A 22785-nucleotide genomic window follows, 5' to 3' on the forward strand; every position below is an offset into this window, starting at 1 on the left:
CAGTAAACCATAGGGGAAGAGAGTCATGGGAAAAGGGGGGCCAGGTGTGAAGGTGACACAGAGGTAGTCTCAGAGAGTCATTTGCGCAGAGAGAGCCAGACCACAGGGCATCGGAGAGGGCGAGGGCCTCCCTGGGGCGGGGGGGGGGGGGGGCAACCAGAAAGGCCCCTCTCTGGCGTTTGGTGGGGAGGGTGGGGGGGGGAGCAGCGTTCTCATGTGTTCGGTTCCCGCAGAGAACACCTAGCACACCTGGGTGGGGAGGGGGGGAGACGGAAGGCAGGGGTCGTGGAGTGAGAGGGCAATGCCGGGGGTCTTGGCAGACAGAGGGAAGGGGCTTGGTTAGCCCGAGGGAGGTGGCACGGGGGTGTGGACAGAGCGCCGCGTGTCAGATTTGGGAGGGGATGGGGTGGCTGTACAGTCTCTCCATAAATCCAGTCCACGAGAGTTGACACCAACTGGGGCCGTGGGGAAGGGGTGCCGAATCGGCGTCACGGGAAGCTGGGACAGCAGGGAACAGTAGCTGCGGGGATCAGAAGCGGCGGGGGTCAGCGACAGGTGAGGCGCGGCCCGGTGGGTCCCGGCTGAGGCTGCCGCCCCCCAGCTGCGCTGGCCTGACAGCGGGGTTTGAGCCACTCTCCTGCAGCGCCTGAGCAGAGGAGAGGGCTGGGGGGCAGGTCCCGGGTGGGGAGCCGGCAGCGCAGAAGAGACCAGTCACCCCACAAACCCTCCCTGCTGACGTCGTGGGACTGCCTGCTCGCCCCACCCCCAGGGTCCTCGGCTACGGCATGCTGCTCGGACAAAAGCACCACTCGTAAGCTTTGTCTTTTTAATAAAAAATAAACTGTCTGTGACAAGCAGTTTTCTGAATCCCAAAATAAAGGAGGGGAGAGGACAAAGATCAAGGGGTCAGCCACAGCAAAGGAGTGAACAAGGCTCAGATGACCCCTGTTACTCCAGCCAGGCCAGCAGGGATCACAGTCTCCCCAGCCGAAGCAAGAAGGAAGGTGGTCAGACTTCCGGAAAGACTTCCCGGGAGTCAGCGGTGCATGGTTGACAAGGGAGGGGGAGGGCGCGTCTCCCTGCAGATCCCCGGGAGGGGGGCGCTGGCGTCTGAGGTGAGGTGGTGGCTGCGACCAGAGTGGGGTCGCCAGGGGTACTGGCGTGCTGTCCCGTTTGTATGTTGGTGTTTATTACCACAGGGTCCTGGAACCTCCCCCCCACCCCCCACCCCCCACCGCCGGAGGGTTCTGGAACAGCCAAGCTGGAGAGCCTGTGTGCGTGGTGGAAGGCAGGCCCACAGGGGGTCAGGCCGCCGTGTCCAGCCCCGCTGAGGGCTCCTGGTGGCACACAGTGGCAGGAAAAGGTGGTCTTTCGTGGTACTCCCCCACCAAGTCCCAGGTCCCCACAGCCGGCATGGCCAGGAGCCCTGCCCACCCTACGGCCCCGGTCTGTGCCCAGAGTTTAAGCCACCTCAGAGCCCAGATGGTTGTTGTCCGCGTCCACCTCGCCGGCCGAGGTCGTGTGGTCCTTGGGAGGTTGGAGGTGCTGCTTTCTGCTCAGGGGGGCCTTCTCCCCAGGAGGCAGGGTCTCACAGCCCCGCACCTTGCCCCGGGCTCGGAGCGCCCCCAGCGGGGAGGCAAGGAGAAGGAGGAGGGCTCCAGAAAGCACGAGGGCCAGGAGCACAGTGACCGTGAGGAAGTGAGGCCAGTAGGACCGCTGGGCGGCCAGGGCGGCCCCGCCCCCGACCCTGGTCAACGGGGCCTCCACACGTTCCCGGGGGATGCCCGCCAGTTCGGGGTCCAGGGCCAGGGGCTGATCCTGGCTGTGCACCCAGTAGGAGACCACAGGGTAGGAAAAGTCGTTCTCCGTGGCCCAGCACTGGTACAGGCCCCCCACCCCGTCCTGCAGCAGCAGCAGCAGGGAGCCGTTGTAGACCGCCGCAGAGGCCTCTGGGACCGCCGCTTTGCCGTGACTCCAGCGGTAAGACGCCAGGGCTGACAGGCGGGGGCAGGGGAGCTCCACGATGGAGTTGGGGACAGACAGGACTTCTTTAACTGGAGGTGAAGGGTGAGCGGTTCAGAGAGGGGAGAGGAGGGCAGGAAAGCTGTGCCAACATTTGGACCCTGACTCCCCTCTCCGGCTTCCATTTCGACTCCCCAACTCGACTCTGACCCCTCCCCTATCTCCAGTCTGGACCCCAAACTGACCTCAGTCCATCTGACTCCAGCTCTGCACCAAAAACAGACTGCGGCCTCAATCCTGAATCCCAGCTTAGAGCTCCTAACCTTCCTCCCTAAGCCAGGACCCAAATCCGTCCCAAATCTGGGCGTTCAGGTCTCCAGCCGGGCAGGTGCTGGGGGAAGAGACTGAGGCAGAAAGGCCCATCCCTGCCCAGAAGTCCCTGAGCCTCCCCGCCCCCCACCCCCTGGTTTCGCACTCACTGATTTCGGGGCGGCTCTGAGGCTGGCGGCTTCTGCCCACGGGGCCAGTGGCACAGGCGAACCGTGGGTTCCCTTGCTCCATGTCCTGCCTCCAGGACTTCCTGAGAAGGCGGGGAGAATAACTCATCCCTTGAAACAGACCAAAGTGGGAAGAGGAGGAGGAAGAGGGGAGGTGAACCCAGGACGGCTTGCTGTGACCCCTCCCCAGGAGGGACGCTGTTGGAGGGAGGAGCCCCTGGAGAGAGGAAGAACCCCGCATGAGGGGGAAGAAGGTCCTGGCGGGCCAGCCTCGCTGCCATCCGGGACCGGCACTCACGGGATAGGGGTGGGCAGGAGGCGGCAGGTCCGGGACTCTGGATCCCAGGCACAGTGGGGGTCCCGGGCAAGGACACAGTCCACACAGCTCTCATAGACGCTACAGTTGGCTCGTGGGACCCGCCAGATGCCCCTTGAGGAGCCCGCAAACACTGCACCCTGCAAAAGAGAGGGAGAGTGACGGGGTCACCCTGCCCAGTGAGGACCCGGCACCCAAGCCCCCCACCTCATCGGAGGGCCCTTGCCACCTGTGCGGGGGCCAGCAGCAGGTTGCGGACAGGTTCAGGTTCAGGGAACAGCTGGATCTCCTCCACCAGATGGACACTGTTGTTCCCACTCCCCACAGCCTTGTGGAGGGACCCCGTGGCTGTGGGGAGAGAGCAGAGACTGTCACGGGTCCACAGACCCTTCTAACTCCAGATGGCCTCCCAGCCGTCAGAACGCTCCTGCTGAGCGCAAAGTGCGCAGACACGGATCTGTCAGGCTGTTGCCTTCGATGCCGCGGAGATCACGTAAGTCCCGTCGTAAGTGGCTCACACCCCTGCCCCTCTGCCCCTCCTGTGCCGGAACCCAGCCCACCTTCCCCACGGACTTGGGGCCGAGGACAGCTGAGAGCTTTCCGGGAAAACCATGTCACCAGCCACCCTCAGCTCCACCGAGTGTCCCTGCTCCGAGGCACTTCAGTGAAGTCCACCCTGACCACCCTTTTAAAAACCGCCATTTCCTTAACTGGCATTCCTCATCTGCCCTCGTGCTGAATCACTTTCTAATCTCCTAACACGCCGAGTAGTGACTCATGTGCCGTGTTTATCGGCTGTCTCCGTGCATTCCACACGGACCGAGCTCTGGGGGCCTTCTGCTCTCTGCTGGGACCCAGGGTGGGCACAGCTGACACAGTGGCTGGAAACATGTCCTAAAAGAAGGAAGGAACCTGCAGGTTTCTTCCACTGAAGCTCAAGGTCACCCCCGCCCGGCCCTCCATAGACGCGCCTGGCAATCTTCCACATTCCCCGCGGGCTCTCTCTCCTCCTTTCCACAACGGCTTTTGAATCTACCCCCTTTCTCTCCAACCCCCCCACCTTCTCTACCCGTCACCCCCAGCCCAAGACCCTGCGTCCTCCAGCTGCACGGAGGGGCCTGCCCATAACCTGCCAGCCACCCACCCAATCCTGCCTGTTCTATTCATTCACCACCAACCCAGCACGGGTGCTGGCCCCCACCCGTGTCCCAGGCTCCGGCTTCCTGCTCTCTCTGCAACTGTAGCTGCCAGTGACCCCCTGGCCTGCCCCTTTCTTCACCACCTGCCCCTCTCCTGGATCCCACTGACCTTTCCTTCTTTAAAAAAAGCATGCAGGCTGCCGCCCCCGCCCCCACAGTGTCCCCTCCCTGCTTCCCCTCACAGCAGACTTCCTAAGGAGGGGCCCTGTCCTGGTTGCTCCCAGTTGCCCTCCACCTGCCCGCTCTTCACCTCTCTCCATGGCTCCTCCGTGAGAGAAACAGCTCCTGCGAAGGCCCCCAAAGCCCTCTGTGTTTGTCACCCCCTCCAGCACTAAAGCTCAGAAGGCACGGGTAACCCCGCTGTATTTTTAGAGCCTAGCAGGGCACCAGGCACATAGCCAGTATTGAGAAAGCATTTGCCGAATGAAAGCATGAGCGAATGAACTCCAGGGCTTCCCTCCTCAGCCGGAAATGCAGCCCCTACGTGGTCGCCGAGGGAGGTCCTGGAGCCCTTTACTCACTGGTGCCCAGGTACATGACCAGATGGCTGTGCCCATCGACGCCCTGGACTGTCTCCACCGCGAGTCTCGTGTACTCCACGCCAGACTTCACCAGCACGGGGGTCCCCACCACCTGCTCGTCCATCAGGAAATGGTCCTTCATGAAGGTCAAGGCTTTATCAGAGGAGGGGCCCACGGAGCACTAAAGCGGGGAGGACGAAGATCAGGTCAGCTCTCTCCTTCCCGTGAGCTCACCACTGCCTCTTCCCTCCCTCCCAGCTGCAAGCCTGCTGCGCCTCCCTCCCTCCAAGCAGTCCTCATCTGAGGAGGTGGTTAAACTCTGGAGCCGCCTGGCCTTGAATTCCAGCCTCCGAACACAGTGCCGCGTATATCACAGGCTTGCTGCGCGCACGAGATGCACGAATACGCGAAAAGTAACTAGAACAGGCGTGACATGAAGAAGTGCTCAGTAAGTGTTAGCGGTTATTACTTTCCTCCTCCTCATCACCTTCATCCAGGGTGCCCGGCAGGAAGTAGGGCGACAGCTACGTGCTGCAGGGACCACGTCTCACTCATATCGGGAGCCCCAGGCATACCCAGCGCAAGACTGGCACACAGCTGGTGCCCAATGGTGTTTGTGGAGTCAGTGACTGCATGACGGGTGTGACAGAAAGGGGTGGTGTAGCAGGAAGCGCTTGTCACCACGGTGTGGCATGAACTTGCCACATGAGTCGGGCAGAGCCCCTTCTCCATTCGGGGCCTCCTTTTTCTCACCCATAAAGTGAGGGGGACGGCGGACGCGGTGGGCCGGCTGTTCTCCAGAGGCCCTGCCAACACCAGCACGCTGTGTGTCCTGATCTCAGTCAGGATCCTTGCCCTCCACACCCAAAAGCACTATGTTAGGGCCAGCCCAACTCTGTCCCCTGCAAGCTGTGTCCTCAGGTAGGTTTCCCCACCCCGCCCCGCTATGAGCCCCCATTTCCTTGTCTGTAAGTGAGGTAATAACATTCATGTTTCATTCTGACGCCAGAATGAGCACACGCACCTATTCTCACTTCCTCCCCCGAAAACGTGGGGGGGGGGGTGGCTTAAGGCAGAAAGCTACAGGGACTGGGAGAACAGGAGGGGAAGCGAAGGCAGCCACAGTTTGGAAGCTGGAAAGCAAATGAACAAACAGTAAAAGACTTAGCAGGAAAAAAAAGAAAGGACTTTTCTTAAGCCAGCCCTGGGGTAGCCAAAGCTGTCTGATTTACAAGGCAGAATTCCTAAAGGTCATGAGTGAGTGGCCCCAGCCACCTCCAGAAGTGAGGCAAGGGAGGCACGGAGTCAGAAGAGTATTTGGAAGTCTGTCCAGGACGGAGGCTGGTCTCCTGCAGCTCCCGTGGCTGGGGGACTGGCCCTGGCAGGGCCTGGCCCAGGTCTGGAGGCTCACTCTCTGGAGAGGGTAAAGTAGAGGGTCTCTGGGCGGAGGGCACGGGCACACCATGAAAGCAGGGGTGAAGGCAGGGAGGCTCAGTGCATGCTGAGACTCCTCCCTCACCCCCTCTCCCCCAACACCAGCAGCCAGGCCGTCCCCCTCCGAGCAGAAGGCTAGAAGAGGGCTCCGGAAAACTGACTGGAGGTCAAAGGTAAGACTTGATGATATTCATATTGAGGGTCCCCAAGAAAACCGCCCAGCCAGGCCACCTCCAGGGGACAACAGTGGAGCCAAGTCCCATCCACCGGTGCAGTTTCCAAACAGCTGCATGGTCCCCACCCTCAAGTACAGCAAAGAGCCCAGGGATACCGGACCAAAACAAACAAATGGAAAACAAACAAACAACACAGCTAAATGATTCAGAGAAAAGAGACCTTCACGCAAAGTAGTATTACCATTTTCAGAGAGATAAGTGAAGAGAGTGTATCCACGAAACAAGAACATGATGCTACAAAAGAGGACTGTACTTCAAAGAGGGAGCCAGACACCACGTGTGTCCTGAAGGAAGACACACGACCACGGTGAAGGGATCAAATCACACTCATGTTACTGAGTCTCTAGACCCAACCTCCAATGAATTTACAGGAATTCCTTAAACTCCACCACAGAGAGACATGGTCACCAAGATCTAGACAGTGAAAAATTCTACATGACAAGTAAATGGCAAGAGAAAATAAGAAGATGGAAAGGGAATGTATAGATTAAAAGAGACTTAAAAGAACAACGCTTGGGGGCGCCTGGGTGGCTCAGTCAGCTGAGCATCTGACTCTTGATTTCGGCTCAGGTCATGATCTCACAGTTTGTGAGACGAGCCCCACGTCAGGCTCTGTGCTGACAGTGCAGAGCCTGCTTGGGATTCTCTCTCTCCCTCTCTCTCTGCCCCTCCCCTTCGTGTGTGCTCTCTCTCTCTCTGAAAAGAAACATTTCAAAAAAATAAGAAGACAAAATTGAGACACTCTCCCAGAACGTAGGGCAAAACTGAAGTCCTGGAAAGCTGGACAGGATTTAAAAATGGAGAGGACCAGTCCAGGAGGGCCAGAAAGAAGCAAGAAAACATTCTAACATGAACGTGTCCACTCCATGAGGGAAGGGACTTCTGTCTGCTCTCTTCACTGGTGTATCCATCCCCTAGTGCTTACAACAGTGTCAGGAAGCCTCAAAAACTGTCTGTTCATTAAAAAGAAAATAGGGGGAAATAGTTCAAGAAAACTTCAAACTGCAGGAACAATTTCCCAGGCTGAAGGGGCAGGCTGGATGTCCAGCACAATAAATGAACAGAGTCCCGTCAAAGCACAATACTGTGAAATTTCAGAACTGGGGACAAAGAAAAGGCACTACAAGATTCCAGTGAGGAAAAAACAGGACATTCAGAGACTTCAGAATCAGAATAGCTCTGGGTATCTCAGTAACCCCCTGGGTAATAACAGGGCAAGCCTTCCAAGTTTTGCAGGAAGCTTAGTTCTAGTCTAGAATTACCTGCACACATCAAACTACCAAATGTGAAAGTCGAATAAAGACATTTTCAGACGCTCAGTCTCAAAAAGTTACCTCCGCTGTATCCCTTTCCAGGAATCTATGGAGGCCACGTTCATGAAATAAGATAGTAAAACAAGAAAGAGAGAAAAAAAAAAAAAAAAAGAGGAAGTCACAGGTTGCAAGAAACGCGAGAATGTCACGGACAGATACAGAGGGAAAGCCCAGAATGACGAGCAGGGAAATTCCAGGATGGCAGCGGTGCCCTGGCCCCGGACGGCCAGCCGCTGGTCCAGGCCGCAGTGGATAGGAGCCGTTTCCAGGAACGTGAAACTGTTTGAATGCCTAATGGCTGTGTCTTCAGAAGAAATGCAGATAATTGAGGAAGAGTCTGAGGTTGAATTAATGATAAGAGCTTAGAAAACAAAGCAAGCAAAAAAAAAAAAAAAAAGTGAGAGAGATAATTACTAACCCCAGGGAAAATTTTTAATTATGTAAAAAGGAAAAGTAATCATGGCCTTCTACGTAGCTCAGTGGTGCAGAAGAGTCCGATATAAATATTGATCTAACCAAAACTGTGACAAAACTACCCTGGGAGATGAGGGGTGGGTGCAGTGGTGTGCTGGCAAAGCAGTTCCGGTGTGGGCGTCGGGGATCCCTGTCTCCTGACTCATCGGGTTTGCCAACTGCCGTGACCTATACTCCCCCCCGTGGCTGACCTCCAGCTACCAGCGTAATGTCAGTGCCCACGAATTTGGAAAGAGACGCACAAAAACAGTTCTTGCTAGCTGCTGCAGGCCACACACTACTGGGGGGCGGGGGGTGGGGTGGCAGGGGGGAGGGGGAGGAACACAGTTAAATCCTCACCATCCGGAACGGGGAATTCAATAGATCCTGCCTGAAACTGAAGCATCAAGAGGCGGCAAGAAAAGTATGTTAGAGACGGGGCGGGGCGCCTGGCGGGCTCAGTCGCTTAAGCATCTGACTCTTGATTTCGGCTCAGGTCACGATCTCACGGTTCGTGGGATGGACCCCCGCGTCGGGCTCTGCGCTGACGGCACCCAGCCCGCTTGGGATTCTCTCTCTCCCTCTCTCTCTGCCCCCGCCCCCCTGCTCGCACTCTCTCTCTCTCAAAATGAGTAAGTGAACATTTGAAAATAAAAGCACGTTAGAGATTTGGAGATAAATACACAAAGTATCGGCTAAGAGAGTTGAAGGAGGTTGTCCCTCTAGAGAGGGAAAAGCCTAGGGCAGGGAATAAGGCAGATTTTTATAACCGACCGTGTAGCTCTCTAGGATGCTTTAGATGGTGACCGTATAGCACTCGGATCAAAAAACAAGAGTTGAGTAACAAACGCAGATGAAGATGCCAGGCAGTCCTTGGCACAGCCCGTGCCCCCTTGTCTCCTCCGTGATGTACTCAGGTAAGTGGTGTGCACCTAGCGGAGGGGGCTTCTCTGTGGGTAGGATGGGGTTGGAGCAGCTGGGCCAAGTGTGTATCTGAGCAGACAGGGCCGGTTAGGGCAGGAAGCACCAACGACTGGACACTCGCTGCACCACGACAGGTCCTTTGACATGGGGGAAGTGTGTGTGCGTATCTGTGGAGGGCGGTCGCTCGGTGTTGGGGGTGGTACTCACGCTGCCTGGCCGGGGACTGATCTCGGGAACCCCGTAAGTAGTCCAGCGTGAAGTCTCTTTGTTCAGCTCCTTGTACTTCCCCTCAAAGACACGTCTGAAGTCCTTGAGAGAGAAGGCACAGACGGCAGAGCTCCTGGTCCCACCGATCTGCCTGGGGACAGCCAGAGGGGACACTGTTATCTCCTCTGCTATACCAGGAAGCCCCCCCTGTAGCCCTGGCCCACCCTGGTCAGAAAGCCCAGGAGGGAAGGGGTGTGGAGGGTGGGGCTGGCCTACTGATGCCTAGTCTCCCCGAGCTGTGGTGGTAAGTCTGGAGGAGTCCCTTGCGGACCGTCTTGGGACCTGAAGTGTGATTATCCTTAAGGAGACGTGATTGGGGCTCAGGCCGTGGGGGTGGCTGCTGCCTGTCTTGCCCAGGCTGGGCTGTACCCATGGGAGGGGCAGTGTAAACAGTTCCCAACAGGCTCCAGATGAAGCCCTGCTCCTTTTGGTCCTACTGATTCCTGACCCTCAGGGAACCAACCAGAGCCTGACCATGAGAATATTTGTATTCCTTCAGCCCTGGCCTGTGGACAACAGGTTTCTCTTGTTCTCTTTAACCTGATTGTGGCTCACATCCTGTTCTCGGTTCTGGATGCCATTGATACCAGCCTCTGCTTACAGCAGGTATTTTTGGTACCTGACACATTGTCAGGAAGTACCTAAACACCGTGTGACCAGATCACAGCAAATCAACTGACTTTTCTCAGCCTCCAAGCAATGACTATTTTAACTTTAGTGATACTGATGGTGTTTCCCTTTTTGCTTTGGCCATTAGGAAGCTCAGAGCTAAATTGTGATCAGCACCTGGCACTGCATAAATGACAAACATCTGTAATGCGTCGCCCCAGTCCCTGCCTTGTCTTATTTTTCTTTTACTCCTGTTTCCTTATCAGTTTTTATCGTATCTTGTCTCAATGTTTGCCTTTGGTAAGCTGTCTCCTATCCTTTTTGGAACCAGGCAGGCTATAAACTAGTAAGAACCTGAGTTTTCTTTTTCCATCTACATGAAGGGGGTGGGTCTGATCCGTGGGACGTGGTGGCGATCACACGCCTTCCTAGGTGAGGTGCGCGGAGTGACAGCTCCAACCCGCCGGCCCCACGACCCGCGCGCGCAGCCCCCGCGTTCCCGCCGCTCTGCTCACCACTGGGAGCTGAAGGTGGCGTAGACGCGGGCGTCTGCGGAGGCAGTGGCGGGCAGCAGCACCGCGTGGCGGACGACGTTGAAAGGCAGCTGCCCCGGCTGCGCGCAGAGCAGCTGCGCCTTCAGGAAGGTGGTCCACTTCTTCTGCAGCAGCTTGTCTCCGCCCACGTCGTTCTAGGGCCGCGTGGGCGGAGTCAGTGGCGCCCCGCCCGCTTCGCGCGAGCCCTGCGCCCCGCCTCCCGCGCGCCCGCCCCGCTCCCATTGGGTCCTGGGCGCTCGGCCCCGCCTCTGCCATCTCCCCATTGGCTGCCCCGCGGCCAGCACCGCCTCCCGCCCGGGCCGCACACCTTGCAGACTCTGGCCACGCGGGACGTGTGGAGCTTCTCGAAGAACTCGAACTCGCTGGCCGTCTCCTCGAAGAAGAAGTAGACGAAGTGGGTCGAGGGGATGGCTGCCACGAAGGAGGCGTCCGCTGCGGGGCGGGGCAGATAGGCTTAAGGCTGGGACTACCCCCGCCCCCACCCCCCCAAGCGCTGGTCCGCAGACTGGATGCCTAGAGGCCGGCCGAGGGTGGCCCTGGGGGGGTGCGGGGGGGGACACCTGGTCCCTGTGTTTACTGACGCTTCGCGGGGCTGAGAACTGCACCCCCAGCAACAGTACTGCCTCGCACGGAGGAGGCCCCCTTCAAGAAGGACACAAGGGGGAACAGCGGGTCTCAGGTTCTTAGGCCTGGCCTCGGCGCTTGCTCTGGGACGGGCCAGACCTGTGCTGGGGACTGGGGTCCTTACGCTGCAGCCAGCGGAGGAAATTGTCGGTCTTGAGGACAGGCTGGGGTCCCAGCGTGCGGATCAGGATGGGCTCACTGCCCAAGAAGTTGTTCATGGTGCCAGAATAGAGCATCCCATCTAGGGCGGGGAGAGGGCGGGAGGCCTCCTGGTTGGAGGGGGTCCCTGCTCTCTTCAGACCTGCCTCTGCCTGGGGCCAGCATTCACATCGGTCTCTGGCCCCCTTCTGTGTTCTACGCCTTCCTGTGGTGCCCAGAGCCCAGCTCACAGACCCCGCTGAGCCCCCTTCTTAGGGAATAGTGCCTCAGGGAATAGTCATGCCTTGTGTCCCTCTGTGCACTGGCCTTGTCCAGCCTTCCTCTGGCTGCTCCCTCACAGGCCCAGCAGAACCACTTGGCAGGTAGAATCACTCCTGGTTCCCCAAAGGTGGCTGTGTTTTCTGCCTCCACCCCTTGGCCCCACCCTTCTCTTCCTGAAGCGTCTTCGTTGCCCATCTACGTATCTTTCAAGGTCCAACTCAAAAGCCAAAGGCCACCTCTTCCAGGAAACCAGGGCGGGGAATCTGTTACGGTCTGTGTCTGGGAGGGCCAGACCTGGAGGGCCGTGATTTCTCGTAAACTCCACAGAAAAAATGGCTGAGCCTCAGGCCTCTCTTCTGCCCAAGACCCTACCCGGACCCTCTTGCCTGTGTGAACCTCTCTATATCTACCTCCCTCCACCTCCTTTGGGGCAGCTTCAGCGGGACCGGGTGGGGTGCCCGAGTCTCTCTCTGATCTGGTGCCCTGAGGCTCCTGGCTTCCCCTCCCTCCATCCCCTGCCTTTCAGAAAACTGTCAGATTCCATAGTTCCCAGAGTGACCTGGGAAGGCAGATACTGGAAACGTGATACTCACCTGCCAAGACAGCCGTGTGCTTATGGGCGGGGTCGAAGGGGCTTTGGCCTTTCCCCTCCACAACTTTGTCCTGGGAGATGGGCATCAGGTAGGAATCTTGGAGTTCCTAAAGGGGGGGGAGAGGCTGGGGGCCAGAACGCCGGGGTCTCATGTCTGGGAAATGAAGGGCTTGAGGGAAGGAGAGGAACATGGAGGGGAGGTGGGGCCAGGAAGCTCACGAGGGTCCTGCATCTGGAAGAGCAGAGTTTTCCAGAGCTCCAGAGGATGGGCCGGGAGTAGGTGTGGAAGGGATGCTTGGGTCCGAGAGCTGGGTGCCCAATAACTCACGATGAAGGTACAAGCGGGGCTGAAGGCGAAGGTGCCACATGTATATAGGTGGGTGGCGTTGAGAGAGACCAGGACACGGATAAAGTTGAAGCACTGTGTCTGGGGAGACAGAGAATTCAGGCTGCCCCTCCCTTGCTGGGGGGGAGAGGGCGGGGCACCCCCGACGCCGTCTCAGTACGTTTTCACAGAGGGTGATGCAGGCGTCCTAGTGGAAACAAGCATCCTCCGCTGCCTGTCCCACCTGAGGTCTTCCGGTGGCGGTCTGGGGGCTCTGCCCAGAGCCCCTGCACCCCCACTTCGGCTTACCTCATTACTCTTCTTCTTAAAGGCACATTCTCTCTTTTTTTGGTCACTGGCCGGCCAGGGTATCTGCAGTGGGGAGTGGGGAGGGAGACGAACGAAAGTGAGGTCTTCGGCTCTAGCTTTGACCTGCTGCCGTCTCCTTGGGCCAGGTGTGAAGTCACCAGAAGGCATGGTGGCCAGTGACATGCTAATGAGCTGTAATAACATCAGCTTGCGACTGTGGCCACTGCTCTGATGATGCTGGCGTTCCTTGGGACGCAGCTCTATGGTAGAACACGGCCTGCAGAATCAGACCTGAGTTTGAATCCAGAATCGGCCTCTTGGTGGGGAAGTGATCTCAGTCAATTGCACAGGCTTCTGGAGGGCACCCACCAGGAACATATGCAAAGTACCCTAGGGCAATGCCTGGTATACAGAGCAGCTGTTGTCAAACCACACGTTTCCTGGAGAAATTGTTTAAAATGTCGGTTCCTGGCTGCCACCTCAGAGAAGCTGCGTCTTCACCCGGCAACCCATACGCGCGGGGGGCCCACAGGCCACACGCTGAGAGGCACAGCCGGGAGATGCTCAGAAATTGCTCCCTCTCTCCCTCCTTCCTTCCTCCCCCCTCTCTTCCTCACACCATTCCCGTTAGGAGGCTGACCGTAATTTAATACACAGGCTTCAGTGATTTCTACCAGTGGGTGGATGTCATGTTATTGATGTCATTGGAGTCAGGGTTTCTGTCGTATGTCAATGATTTCCATTTCAGCCATTCTAGCAGTTAGTATCGTTCAAGCAGAAGGCAGGGTACCAGCAAGTAGGGAGACCACTATGGTATCTCTTCTCTGTTCTGCAGACCGGGTACATCCGACCCGGTAGGATGGGTAGTCGGTCATGTGTAGGCAGACCAGGCACGGGGGTGGGGAGGCACTGTCGGCCCCCTCCCCACCCCCGGCCCATGCCCTTCACCCCTGGCCTGCTCACCATGTTCTTCAGCTTTGGCATCCCTGGATCCTGGATGTTCAAGGCCAGAATGGCCTCCCGAGCCCCCACGTAGAGAGTGCCTCCATCACCACTCAAAAGCAGAGTGTCGAAATCCTGGAGGCCCTTCTGGTGGAAGAGGCTGAGAACCCTGCGTCCGTCCCCTGTTGGGAGTTGAGGAGAAGGGGTGAGTGATGAGGGCTGGCTGGGCACAGAGCTGACTTCCGAGATTGAGGTGGGGAGGGGAAGTGTTGGCAGAGTGTGCCCCCCCCCCCGCCCCAGGCCCTGGCAGCCAGACCTACACTCCACCAGCAGCCACCCCCCCCCCTTCACCCACCCTGCTGGGAGGGCAGGAGTTTTGTGTTGATCCCACAGCGGAGAGAAGAGGCAGCCAGAGACAGGGTAACGACAGCCCGGGGCTGGGGAAGGGTGGCCTGAACCCAAGAGACACACAAAGGGCCCGCAAATAGAGCGAGCCACAATGGACACACTTCCAGGCCTGGCGGGGGTGGGGGGCTGTGGGGGGCAGGGGGAGGAGCAGGGGGAGCAGAAGGCAGACAGACAGGACTGTGTGTCAGGGTGGCTGTAGGCTGTAGGGTCACACTCCCCGACCCCCCTTCCCTTCTCTCGCAGGACATTTCTACCACTAGAATCACTGTCATCAGCTGAACAGAGAGGAAACATTCATCCCCAAAGGCCCCTGTGGGCGTGCCTGGCTGGCACCTATGTGGGGGCAGCGAGCCGGCCACCGGGAGGCAAGTGAGGCCCTCATGGTCACCTCGGGGTGGCGGTGGTGCCGGGGGGATGCTCCTGTCCCGCTGGTACATCGGCAAGGGGACAGGCTCCCCCCCCTCCCCCCCAGGGCTGTGTTTGCTCGTCAGCCCTAGAGGCCTGTCCTGTCTAGCTAAGCGTTCCCTTTGGAAGCGGTGAGAATCTCAGGGCCAAAAGGAGAAGTCGGCAAGGTGCTGGAAGGGGTGGCTCCCCCCAGACCTGCGCGAACCCCTCGGTTACTGGACGCCCCATCCTGCGGCGTGATCTCCGGGCCTCGCATCTGCTTCCCGCGCAGAACCCGGAGGGCGGGCTGAGTACCAGCGTTGCTTATGTTGGGGATGCCAGCGCTGGACGCAGAGGCGTCCTCGCCAACAGCGGCCAGCGTGCGTGTCCTTTACCAGGTTGCCCCAGACAGATACCAGAGACACAGCCGTGCCCAGGAGACCCTGCGCCTACGACCCCTGGCATATCCCTTCCTGAGCCTTCTGCCTGGAGCTGAGAGGGCGGGCGGCAGAGCGTCAGGGCCTGCACCCCAGCGGGCCACCCCGAGTCCTCTTATTCCTGGCGTCTGGACGTGGCGCGGTCCAGCACCCTCTGTGTGGTTGTTGCGGGCCTGGTGTGTGCGGGGCCACCGGGTCCACGGATGATCTTCTGGCGTGGCTGTGGCTTTGCGGGCACGTGGGGGTGTGAAAGCAGTTAGGGGTTGGAAGTGCCCGGCTTGAGGACAGTGACACGTAAGGAGGGAAAGAAAAACCACCAGCCCTGGAGAACCACCCCGGCCCCTTCCTCTCCTCCCTTGGTCTTCCCCCTTAGTCTTCCGGCCGTGGCACATAGTTTCCTCATCCACCCCTTCCTCTGCCCCTCCCCTCCAGCTCAGCTTGCCGCCCTGCGCTACCTGGCCGTCGGACACTTACCTGCGTGGTATATGACCCTGGGTAGGGGCCCCTGCCCAGCGGCCCCCGCGGTCAGCAGCCGTGGCAGCAGAAACAGCCAGAAGAGGAAAAGGCCCGGGAGGCTCCAGGGGTCCGGGCCCGGGGCTAGGAGGGCCATGCTCAGCCAGAGGCTGTCACCAGATGGCTCTGCGGAAACAGACACCCAGACACCCTCTGGGTGAGCAGCCCTCACCACATCCCCCCCGGGGAGCCAATAGGAGAGCCCCAGGCAGCAGAAGTGCGTATGGGGGTGGGGGGTGCCGGGGAGGGGACAGTTTCCTTTCCAGAGTGCCTTCTGAGTCTCACTTCCATCATCCACGGGCACCAGCCTGCTGCCTCGAGCTCCCCTGTGGGTCGGAGTCCAGCTTCCTGCCTGCCCTTCTGATCTTCGGCCCCCAGCAGCCCTGCTCTGCCCTCTCTCACCTGAGTCTCAGGAAGTCCTTCTTGCTGTCTACCCTTTGCCTTCCCTCCCCCGTCGCCCAGAGCCCAGACCTTTCCCTTCCCCGGGCCCAGGCAGGGGACTTTCTGGGGAGCAGCTTCCTACACTCAAAATGTAGGTTAATCAGACCCATCTCTGCTGGGACTTTCAGATCTGTGGCCGACCTCTCCCCTGCCCTCAGAGGACCCAGGCAGGCCTGATTCTGCCTATGCTGACCTCTCCCCTTCCCCTGCTGGGTGCAGGTCTTTGACACTCTGGCCTACCTGGCCCTCCCTTGTAGGGAGGTAATGAGGGGCCGGGCCGCGCCACCAGGCAGCTCTGCGGCTGCCCCTCCCCCTGCTCTCTGACTCCCCGGGTCGCTGCATCAAGGTCCCCAGGATCGTCACCCCCCAGCCGCCCACCTCGTCGCACATACCCTCGAGCCAGCCACAGTGCAGAACCCCAGGTGTCCAGAGTCTTGGGTAGGGGTGCATCCAAGGGAAAGAAGAAGGGGCTTCCTAGGCCCCAGAGGCAGGGGACAGGGGATGGAAGGTCAGCCCGGCTGGGCCGGGAGTGCGGCCCGCCAGGTACCCATAGCGCCAGAGCCGGCACTGAGAGCTCTGGAAAACCAGAATTTCCACCTCTGGAGTCGAGTTGTGACAGATCCCTGGCTCAGGCGGAAGTGGGGGGGGGGAACGCTGGGAGGGCAAGAAAGGAGACACGCCTCTGCCCCCCCCTCCGTCTATCCAGAAAGTTTCTGGGCCATGCCAGCCACCCCACTGCCCTCTGTCGTGCCACCTCTAGTCCAACCAGCCCGGGAGTGGCTTCTTCTCTTGCTCAAGATTTCTCAGATAGGACGTGACCCTGTCCTCTCTGTTCCTCTTTTCGCTCACCCACAAAGCGGGGTCTCTCCACGGCTGTGTGCTCAGAAGTGCCTGCGGTGGTCTCCCCTCGGGACCCCCGCTTCAGGGGGGCCGCAGTCTTGAAAGACTAAGAGGGCTGCGTTGGGCTCTCCCCCGTGGCCGGTTCCCTCCCACGGCCTGGCGTCCATCCCTCCCCGGGGCAGCATCAGGCCAGGGGGAGCCCAGAAAACTTCCCATCTGAGCTCACACCCAACCCCCCAGTGTCTGCTCACCTCTCCCTGGAGGCCCCGGGGCGGGGGGGGGAACCTCCTAATGCAGGGTTAACGAGGCATCTCCAGCCGGGGCGCGCAACCTATAAAGTGGGTAGCTTCCGGCACCCTCGGCCCCAGGCCGGCTGGCTGCTGGTTTAAGAGCACGGCCATCCCAGGGCTAACCTGACTCCAGCTGGTGACCCGGCTCCTTCTCACACTGTCATTGCTCAGGCAGGATGGCCTTCCTGCCGTGTCACTGCCATCCTTCTGGTCGTGGTGCAGCCCGTCATTCCCTAGAATTCCCGGTCAGGGCCCACTCATCTTCCCTCAGTTTCTCTGGGGGCTGGTCCCAGCCGGAGCCCTCCTGACAACTGTTTCGTGGCGACTAGCCTAAGACTCTCCCAGACTCTCATGGAGGCTGGTGGCCAAGTCCTGGGGAGAAGCCAGGGGCCACGCCACTCAGAGAAAGTCTTCCAGACTCGGAACCCAGGGAAGGGAAGATCCCTCCTGGACTCCGCCTTCTGCGCCTCCCCAACCCCTAGTCCAGATCTGGGGCCTGCTCTGCCCCTTGGCCTCTCTGCTTGAACAGATTGGCTTATCTGGGTCACAGGGAGGGGTTCTGACTGCGGGGGAGACGGGGGAGGCAGCCCAGCTCCAAACTCCCAGCCCGACGCCCTGCGTCTGCCCTCTAGAAGTGCTCAGTTCACCTGGCTGGCCCTAGTTCCTCCTGCCCCAGAGACCCGGGGATTCGCCTTCCCCAGCCCCTCCCGCCAATATGAGTAGTTCGCGGTATTAGGCCTTGGTCTCCCCCACAGTTTTAGCAGATGGGCACCACCATAGTCCCATTTCGCAGATGAGGAAAGTGATGTTACGCAGCGAGAAGCCAAGTTAGACTCAGATGGGCCTCGTTCAGAAGCCAACCCCTTGGCCACCCAGCATGGTCCCTTCTCAGCTCTGAGCCACTTGGATGGGGAAGACACCTCGGAAGGAGGGGGTGGCCAGCTCTGGCTCTTCTGGGCTGAGAAACTGTACCTCAGGGACTCCCGATTCCGGAGGGGACAGAGACCTCTCTGGCCATCAGGTACGAGCACCAGCCCCACACGCAGCAGGGCCATCCGCTTCCGCGGGAGAGCCTGCTGGGGGGAGGACACCCTGCCCACCACCGTCCCTCTTGCGTGGGGGGCTCTGGAGTCGGAGGCAAAGTCACACGGCCATCACCCCCGTGCGGGTGGGGAGCCCACGGCCAGGGTGGCTTCAGGGGCACATGACCCGGGCAGTCACGGGGGCCCCCCATTCGGAAGAGCCCACACGTGACCTAGTGCTCTCCTGCTGCCGTCCTGAAGGTGCCTGATCACTGCTGAACGCGGGACCCCACGTCTTCACTCTGCGCCAGGCCCGCAAGTGACGGAGCAGGTCCTGCCCCGGCATCAAGCAAGCTCGTGGCCGCCAGGGCTCCTCAGCTGACCTTCCTCATTGTCCACACAAGAAGCCAAGGCCAGCAGGGAAGTGTCTCGGCGGGGGCTGGGGTCTGCAGGGTTCAGGTGGGGCGGTGGCGAGAAGGGGCCAGGTGTTCAGGGCCCAGCTTTAGGGGCTGTGACATTTCATGGCACCGATGTGGGGGCTCCCCAGCTCCTCTCTCCCCAGCCTGGAGACCCTCCCCCCCCCCCCCGCAAAACAACAATGTCTAGCTCCACCCTGTCACCCGCTGAGGGTCCACCTTTTCTGGGGACTCCTCCCCTCTGGCCCCTAGACCACATCGAACAGTAGCCCCATCCTGCCAGGCTTTCTGGCCTTTGGTAGAGATGTAGCTGTGGGGGTTGGAGTGGGGAGGGGAGATGGAGACATCGTCCTCGTTCTCCACCCTACCCTGTACTCACACCCCTGCCCCCTACCATGTACTCACCCCCTCCGACCCTAACCCATGCTCACTCCCCTGCACCCATACCCTGTACTCACCCCCCTGCCCCCTACCATGTACTCACCCCCCTTGGACCTTACCCCATGCTCACTCCCCTGCCCCCTACCCTATGCTCAACCCCCTGCCCCCTACCCTGTGCTCACCCCCCTGCCCCCTACCTTGTACTCACACCTGTCTGACCCTACCCCATGCTCACTTCCCTGCACCCCTACTCTGTACTCAACCCCCTGCCCCCTACCCTATGCTCACCCCCCTGCCCCCTACCCTATACTCAACCCCTCTGACCCTACCCCATGCTCATTCCCTTGCACCCCTACCCTGTACTCACCCCCTGCACCCTACCCTATGCTTAGCCCCCCTGCACACTACCCTATGCTCATCCCCCTGCCCCCTATCCTATGCTCATCCCCTCTGCACCCTTACCCCATTCTCATCCCCCCTCCACGCCTACCCTATGCTCATGCCCCCTGAACCCTACCCTATGCTCATCCCCCCTGCACCCCTACCCCATGCTCACTCCCCTGCACCCTACCCCATACTCACCCCCCTGCACCCTACCCTATGCTCATCCCCCTGCCGCCGACCCTGTGCTCATCCCCCCTGCACCCCTAACCTATGCTCATCCCCCCTCTACCCCTACCCCATGCTCACCCTTCTGCACCCCTACCCTGTACTAACCCCCCTGCACCCTGCCCTATGCTCACGCCCCTGCATCCTACCCTATGCTCACCCCTTGCACCCCTACCCCATGCTCATCCCCCCTCCACCCTTACCCCATGCTCACCCCCCTGCACCATACCCTGTACTCATCCCCCTATACCCTACCCTATGCTCATCCCCCCTGCACCCCTACCCCATTCTCATCCCCCCTCCACCCCTACCCCATGCTCATCCCCTGGCCCCCTACCCTGTGCCCAGCCCCCTGCACCTCAACCCTGTACTCACTCCCCTGTATCCTACCCTATGCTCACCCCCCACCCCCTACCCTATGCTCATCCCCCCCTAACTCTACCCCATGCTCATCCCCCCTCCACCCCTACCCCATGCTCACTCCCCTGCACCCCTACCTTATGCTCATCCCCCCTGCATCCTACCCTATGCTCACCCCACCTGCACCCTACCCCATGCTCACCCCTCTCCACCCCTACCCCATGCTCACACCCCTCCACCCCTACCCTGTGCTCTCCCCACCTGCACCCCTACACCATGCTCACCTCCCTTCATCCCTACCCTGTGTTCACTCCACACACACACCCTACCCTGTGCTCACCCCTCTCTGCCCCTACCCTGTGCTCACCCACAGAACTCTGGGGAACTCTGTCCCTTTGGGGCTCCTGGCAACATGGATACCTCACTGGAAGGGGCTCCAGGAGCTGAGAGAAAAGCCACTCCGGGCTTCATCGATGACCAGGTCTAGCTCCCCTTACCCCCTCTCCCTCCCAGCCTCAGGGGTAGCCCTAGAAGAGCGCAGTCCTGGGGTACGTCTGCTTCCTGGCTCCCCTTCCTCAGCCCTACCTGCCCTGCACCGTCTTGCCCTGTTTTTATGATCCAATCAACTTATATTTAGGTGCCTACTGTGTGTGAGGTGCTTCCTTAGCCTCTACTCCCCCCGCATCCCCGCACCTCTTCCCACCCACACTGTCTCTCAGCATTCTCACCACCCGCCAAGCCCAATCCCCCCAACCCTTTCCCCAGGGCCTCCTAGGCCTCCTGGATCTGAGCTGGAAGGCTGAGCTGAGTGCCGCACACAATGGCCCGACCCCTCTGTCTGCCCCCTTCTCAAGGCAGAGCCAGCACCAGACAATGGCCCGCCCCCCCCCCCCTTCAGCCCTCCGGCTCCCTTACCTGGAGCTTGGGGATGCACCGAGCTTCCCTCCCCCTGGAATGCCAGGCAGTTCCTGTCTCCCAGTGCCTTCGTCCGTGCCACACCCCCGCCCCCCATCCCCAACCCCATCCCGCCTCACTGGTCCTCAGTCACCATGGCGACCGCATCTCTAAGTGGGAGGGACTAGAATCTCCCCATATTCTTCCTCCTCCTACCCGTGTCCCCCTGCGCCCCACCTTCTGCTGCTCGTGGATCCACAGTGTGGGGGAGGTGGGGCTCCAGATATGGGGGGAGCCCCTGGGGGTCCTTGCTTAGCTCCCTCTCCCCCTGTCAGGCAGGCACCACCTCGTAGATGTCCCCTAGCTGGGTTCAGGGGTCACGTGGGGCCAATTCTTTTATGGTCAATTTCTCAGGGTTTCCCTCTTCCCTGGGAACTGTGTATATGCACGGGGACAGGGGGTCATAACTGGATGCCAGCTGGCCGGACCCCGTGCAAACTGAGTTTGCCAAGGAGGAGGCGAGTGCACATACAGAGATCTGTGCAAACAGGCCGAGGGACAGGGGCTCCGTCAAGCAGGCTAAGAGGCCCTCTTCCATCCTCACTGTCCTGGCTTCCGGGTTCAGGTTCTGCCATTTCTTCCCAAGCCACTGTGCCAGCAGCCTTCTTTGGCCAACCCCCTGAGACCTGTTAGGAGAAGTCTTATGCTCTAAGAGGAAGGATGAGGGCAGACTTCAGAAGGGACTTTCCAAAGGTCGAGGCCAGATAGGGATAAAACAGAGACAGGCTGAGCTATTATTGTTCCCCAGCTACGGAGGAGCAAGCAGGGGCTCTGGGGGCAGTGTTGAAGCTGGGCCTGTGTCCTCTCCCAGCCCCGACCCTGAGCACCTACTCGGCAGAGCGCCCTCCTGTCCCCGCTGGACCTCAGCTTTCTCACTGCTAACAGGAGGAGGTGGAAAAGCCCCTTCAGGGTTGGCCCCTCTCTCGGCCTGTGGGAAGACTGGGAAACAGACAGCCCGGGGCCAGGGCGCAGAAGGCCTGGGTCCCAGGCACGGCTGCCTGTAACTTGCGGTGTGACCCTGGGCAGCTTGCTTGTCCTCTCTGATTCCAGCCTACCTGGGAGCAGCTCAGCTCATTTCGAGACGTCATAGTATTTTTAAGAAGGAAGTAAGTGTGCTGGGACCAGTCCCAGGCTCAGGGGTTCAGAGGCCAAGCCTGGTTCCCTTTCAGGTCTGGGTCGGGGTGGCGGGTGAGCGTTTCCGTCTGGAGCGGGGTGGCGAGGGCAAGGCCTGGGCCAAAAGCAGAAGCGGGCTCTGAGCGGAGCTCTGTCACCACCCCCACCGCCACCATCTCTTCACTGCCGCCAGCACCCAGGCCTCGGGGCTTCGGAGGGCGCCCGCAGGCTCCTCTCCCCCTGGACGGGGCCGTGGTCGCGGGGGAAGAACCGATTGGAAATCCGGGTGGCCAGGCCCAGAGGGAACTGGGCTGGCAGTGGAACAGGAAGGAAGAAGGTAAGACTATAGAAGGACTTCCCGCCCGCCGGGCAGTGTCCTGGGTCCCTCCCCTCTCCTTCCCTCCTTCCAGGGGAATTGGGTGCAGTCTCTAAACGGAACTGTAAGGGCCACATCTCTGAAATACTCCAAGGGAGCAAGGTAGAGGGAGTCTGCAAGCTTCGGCCACATCCAGGGTTACCCGGGTGAGCTTCGGGGAGCATCTCCCAGCCTCGATGTATGGAATCAGGGCTTCCAGGAAGGAGCCCAGACGTCCTGTGAGGCAGCGGGGACCCAGTCTTGGGCAGCGGCTGTGGCTGCGGCTAGAAATGTGCCGGGGTCGAGCTGGACACCCAGTGCCCTGTATCTTCTTGTTCCAGGTGGGGGAGGAGGGAGAGGCTTTCTGCAGCCTAATCTCCACTTCCCCTGCACCTGCTCATACACTTCCCTTTCCTGTGGCTGGCCTGGCCTCAGTTTCCCCACCTGTCAGGGCCCCACGTCTTTAATTGCAGGAAGGGCAGCGAGTGGCTGATGGAGTTGATCAAAGGAGAGTCCCAGGAAGACAAAACAGGGGAGTGGAGGGTGAGGAGCCGCAGGCGCCCTGCCCCGTGGTCCCTGCCCCTCCAGACCCCCGGAGCTGCCCTTCCCCCGGTCCGAGGCCGAGGACCACCCAGAAGGACCCCCTGTGTTGTCCACTGAAATTGGCACAGACACCCGGGGTAGGAGGAAACTGGCATCCCCCCTCCCCTCCCCCTCCCCCAGGGACCACGGTCCCCCTTCCCCACCACTTCCCAGCCTTACCCC

The 22785-nt window shown here is 60.0% G+C and overlaps 1 protein-coding gene and 1 long non-coding RNA gene across 3 annotated transcripts; one reads left to right on the forward strand and one right to left on the reverse strand.

Annotated features, from left to right (window-relative positions):
* Positions 1 to 812: 812 nt before the first annotated feature.
* On the reverse strand, positions 813 to 16298 carry SEMA4A (semaphorin 4A). 2 transcript variants are annotated; one of them, XM_019822421.3, is made up of 15 exons: positions 16073 to 16298; positions 15201 to 15365; positions 13519 to 13679; positions 12556 to 12618; positions 12250 to 12348; positions 11923 to 12028; positions 11034 to 11150; positions 10593 to 10717; positions 10247 to 10419; positions 9063 to 9213; positions 4496 to 4676; positions 3005 to 3123; positions 2758 to 2915; positions 2442 to 2542; positions 813 to 2054 (listed from the first exon to the last, which is right to left on the reverse strand). In XM_019822421.3, the coding sequence occupies exons 1-15, from the start codon at positions 16128 to 16130 to the stop codon at positions 1462 to 1464; spliced, it is 2370 nt and encodes a 789-aa protein (XP_019677980.3). In that variant the 5' UTR covers positions 16131 to 16298; the 3' UTR covers positions 813 to 1461. The 2 variants fall into 2 exon arrangements, with proteins under 2 accessions (XP_019677980.3, XP_044905236.1); XM_045049301.1 differs by lacking the exons at positions 12556 to 12618; positions 13519 to 13679; positions 15201 to 15365; positions 16073 to 16298 and having other exon boundaries at positions 12141 to 12283.
* On the forward strand, positions 13573 to 19101 carry LOC123382917. Its single transcript, XR_006592068.1, has 3 exons — positions 13573 to 13702; positions 14149 to 15396; positions 18094 to 19101. It is a non-coding gene; the product is annotated as an uncharacterized LOC123382917 (long non-coding RNA).
* The last annotated feature ends 3684 nt before the right edge of the window (positions 19102 to 22785 follow it).

The sequence above is a fragment of the Felis catus genome, chromosome F1 (assembly GCF_018350175.1).
Source record: "Felis catus isolate Fca126 chromosome F1, F.catus_Fca126_mat1.0, whole genome shotgun sequence".
Taxonomy (NCBI): Eukaryota; Metazoa; Chordata; class Mammalia; order Carnivora; family Felidae; genus Felis; species Felis catus.

What these genes read in the sequence shown, in the direction of transcription:
- SEMA4A (XM_019822421.3), bottom strand. Translation starts at nt 16,130, where the DNA reads ATGCACCCCTACCCAAGACTCTGGACACCTGGGGTTCTGCACTGTGGC. An exon ending in GCCCCGCTTGTACCTTCATC is followed by an intron (nt 12,029 to 12,249) that starts GTGAGTTATTGG and finishes CCCCCCCTTTAG; the next exon opens with GAACTCCAAGATTCCTACCT. An exon ending in GCACACGGCTGTCTTGGCAG is followed by an intron (nt 11,151 to 11,922) that starts GTGAGTATCACG and finishes TCCCCGCCCTAG; the next exon opens with ATGGGATGCTCTATTCTGGC.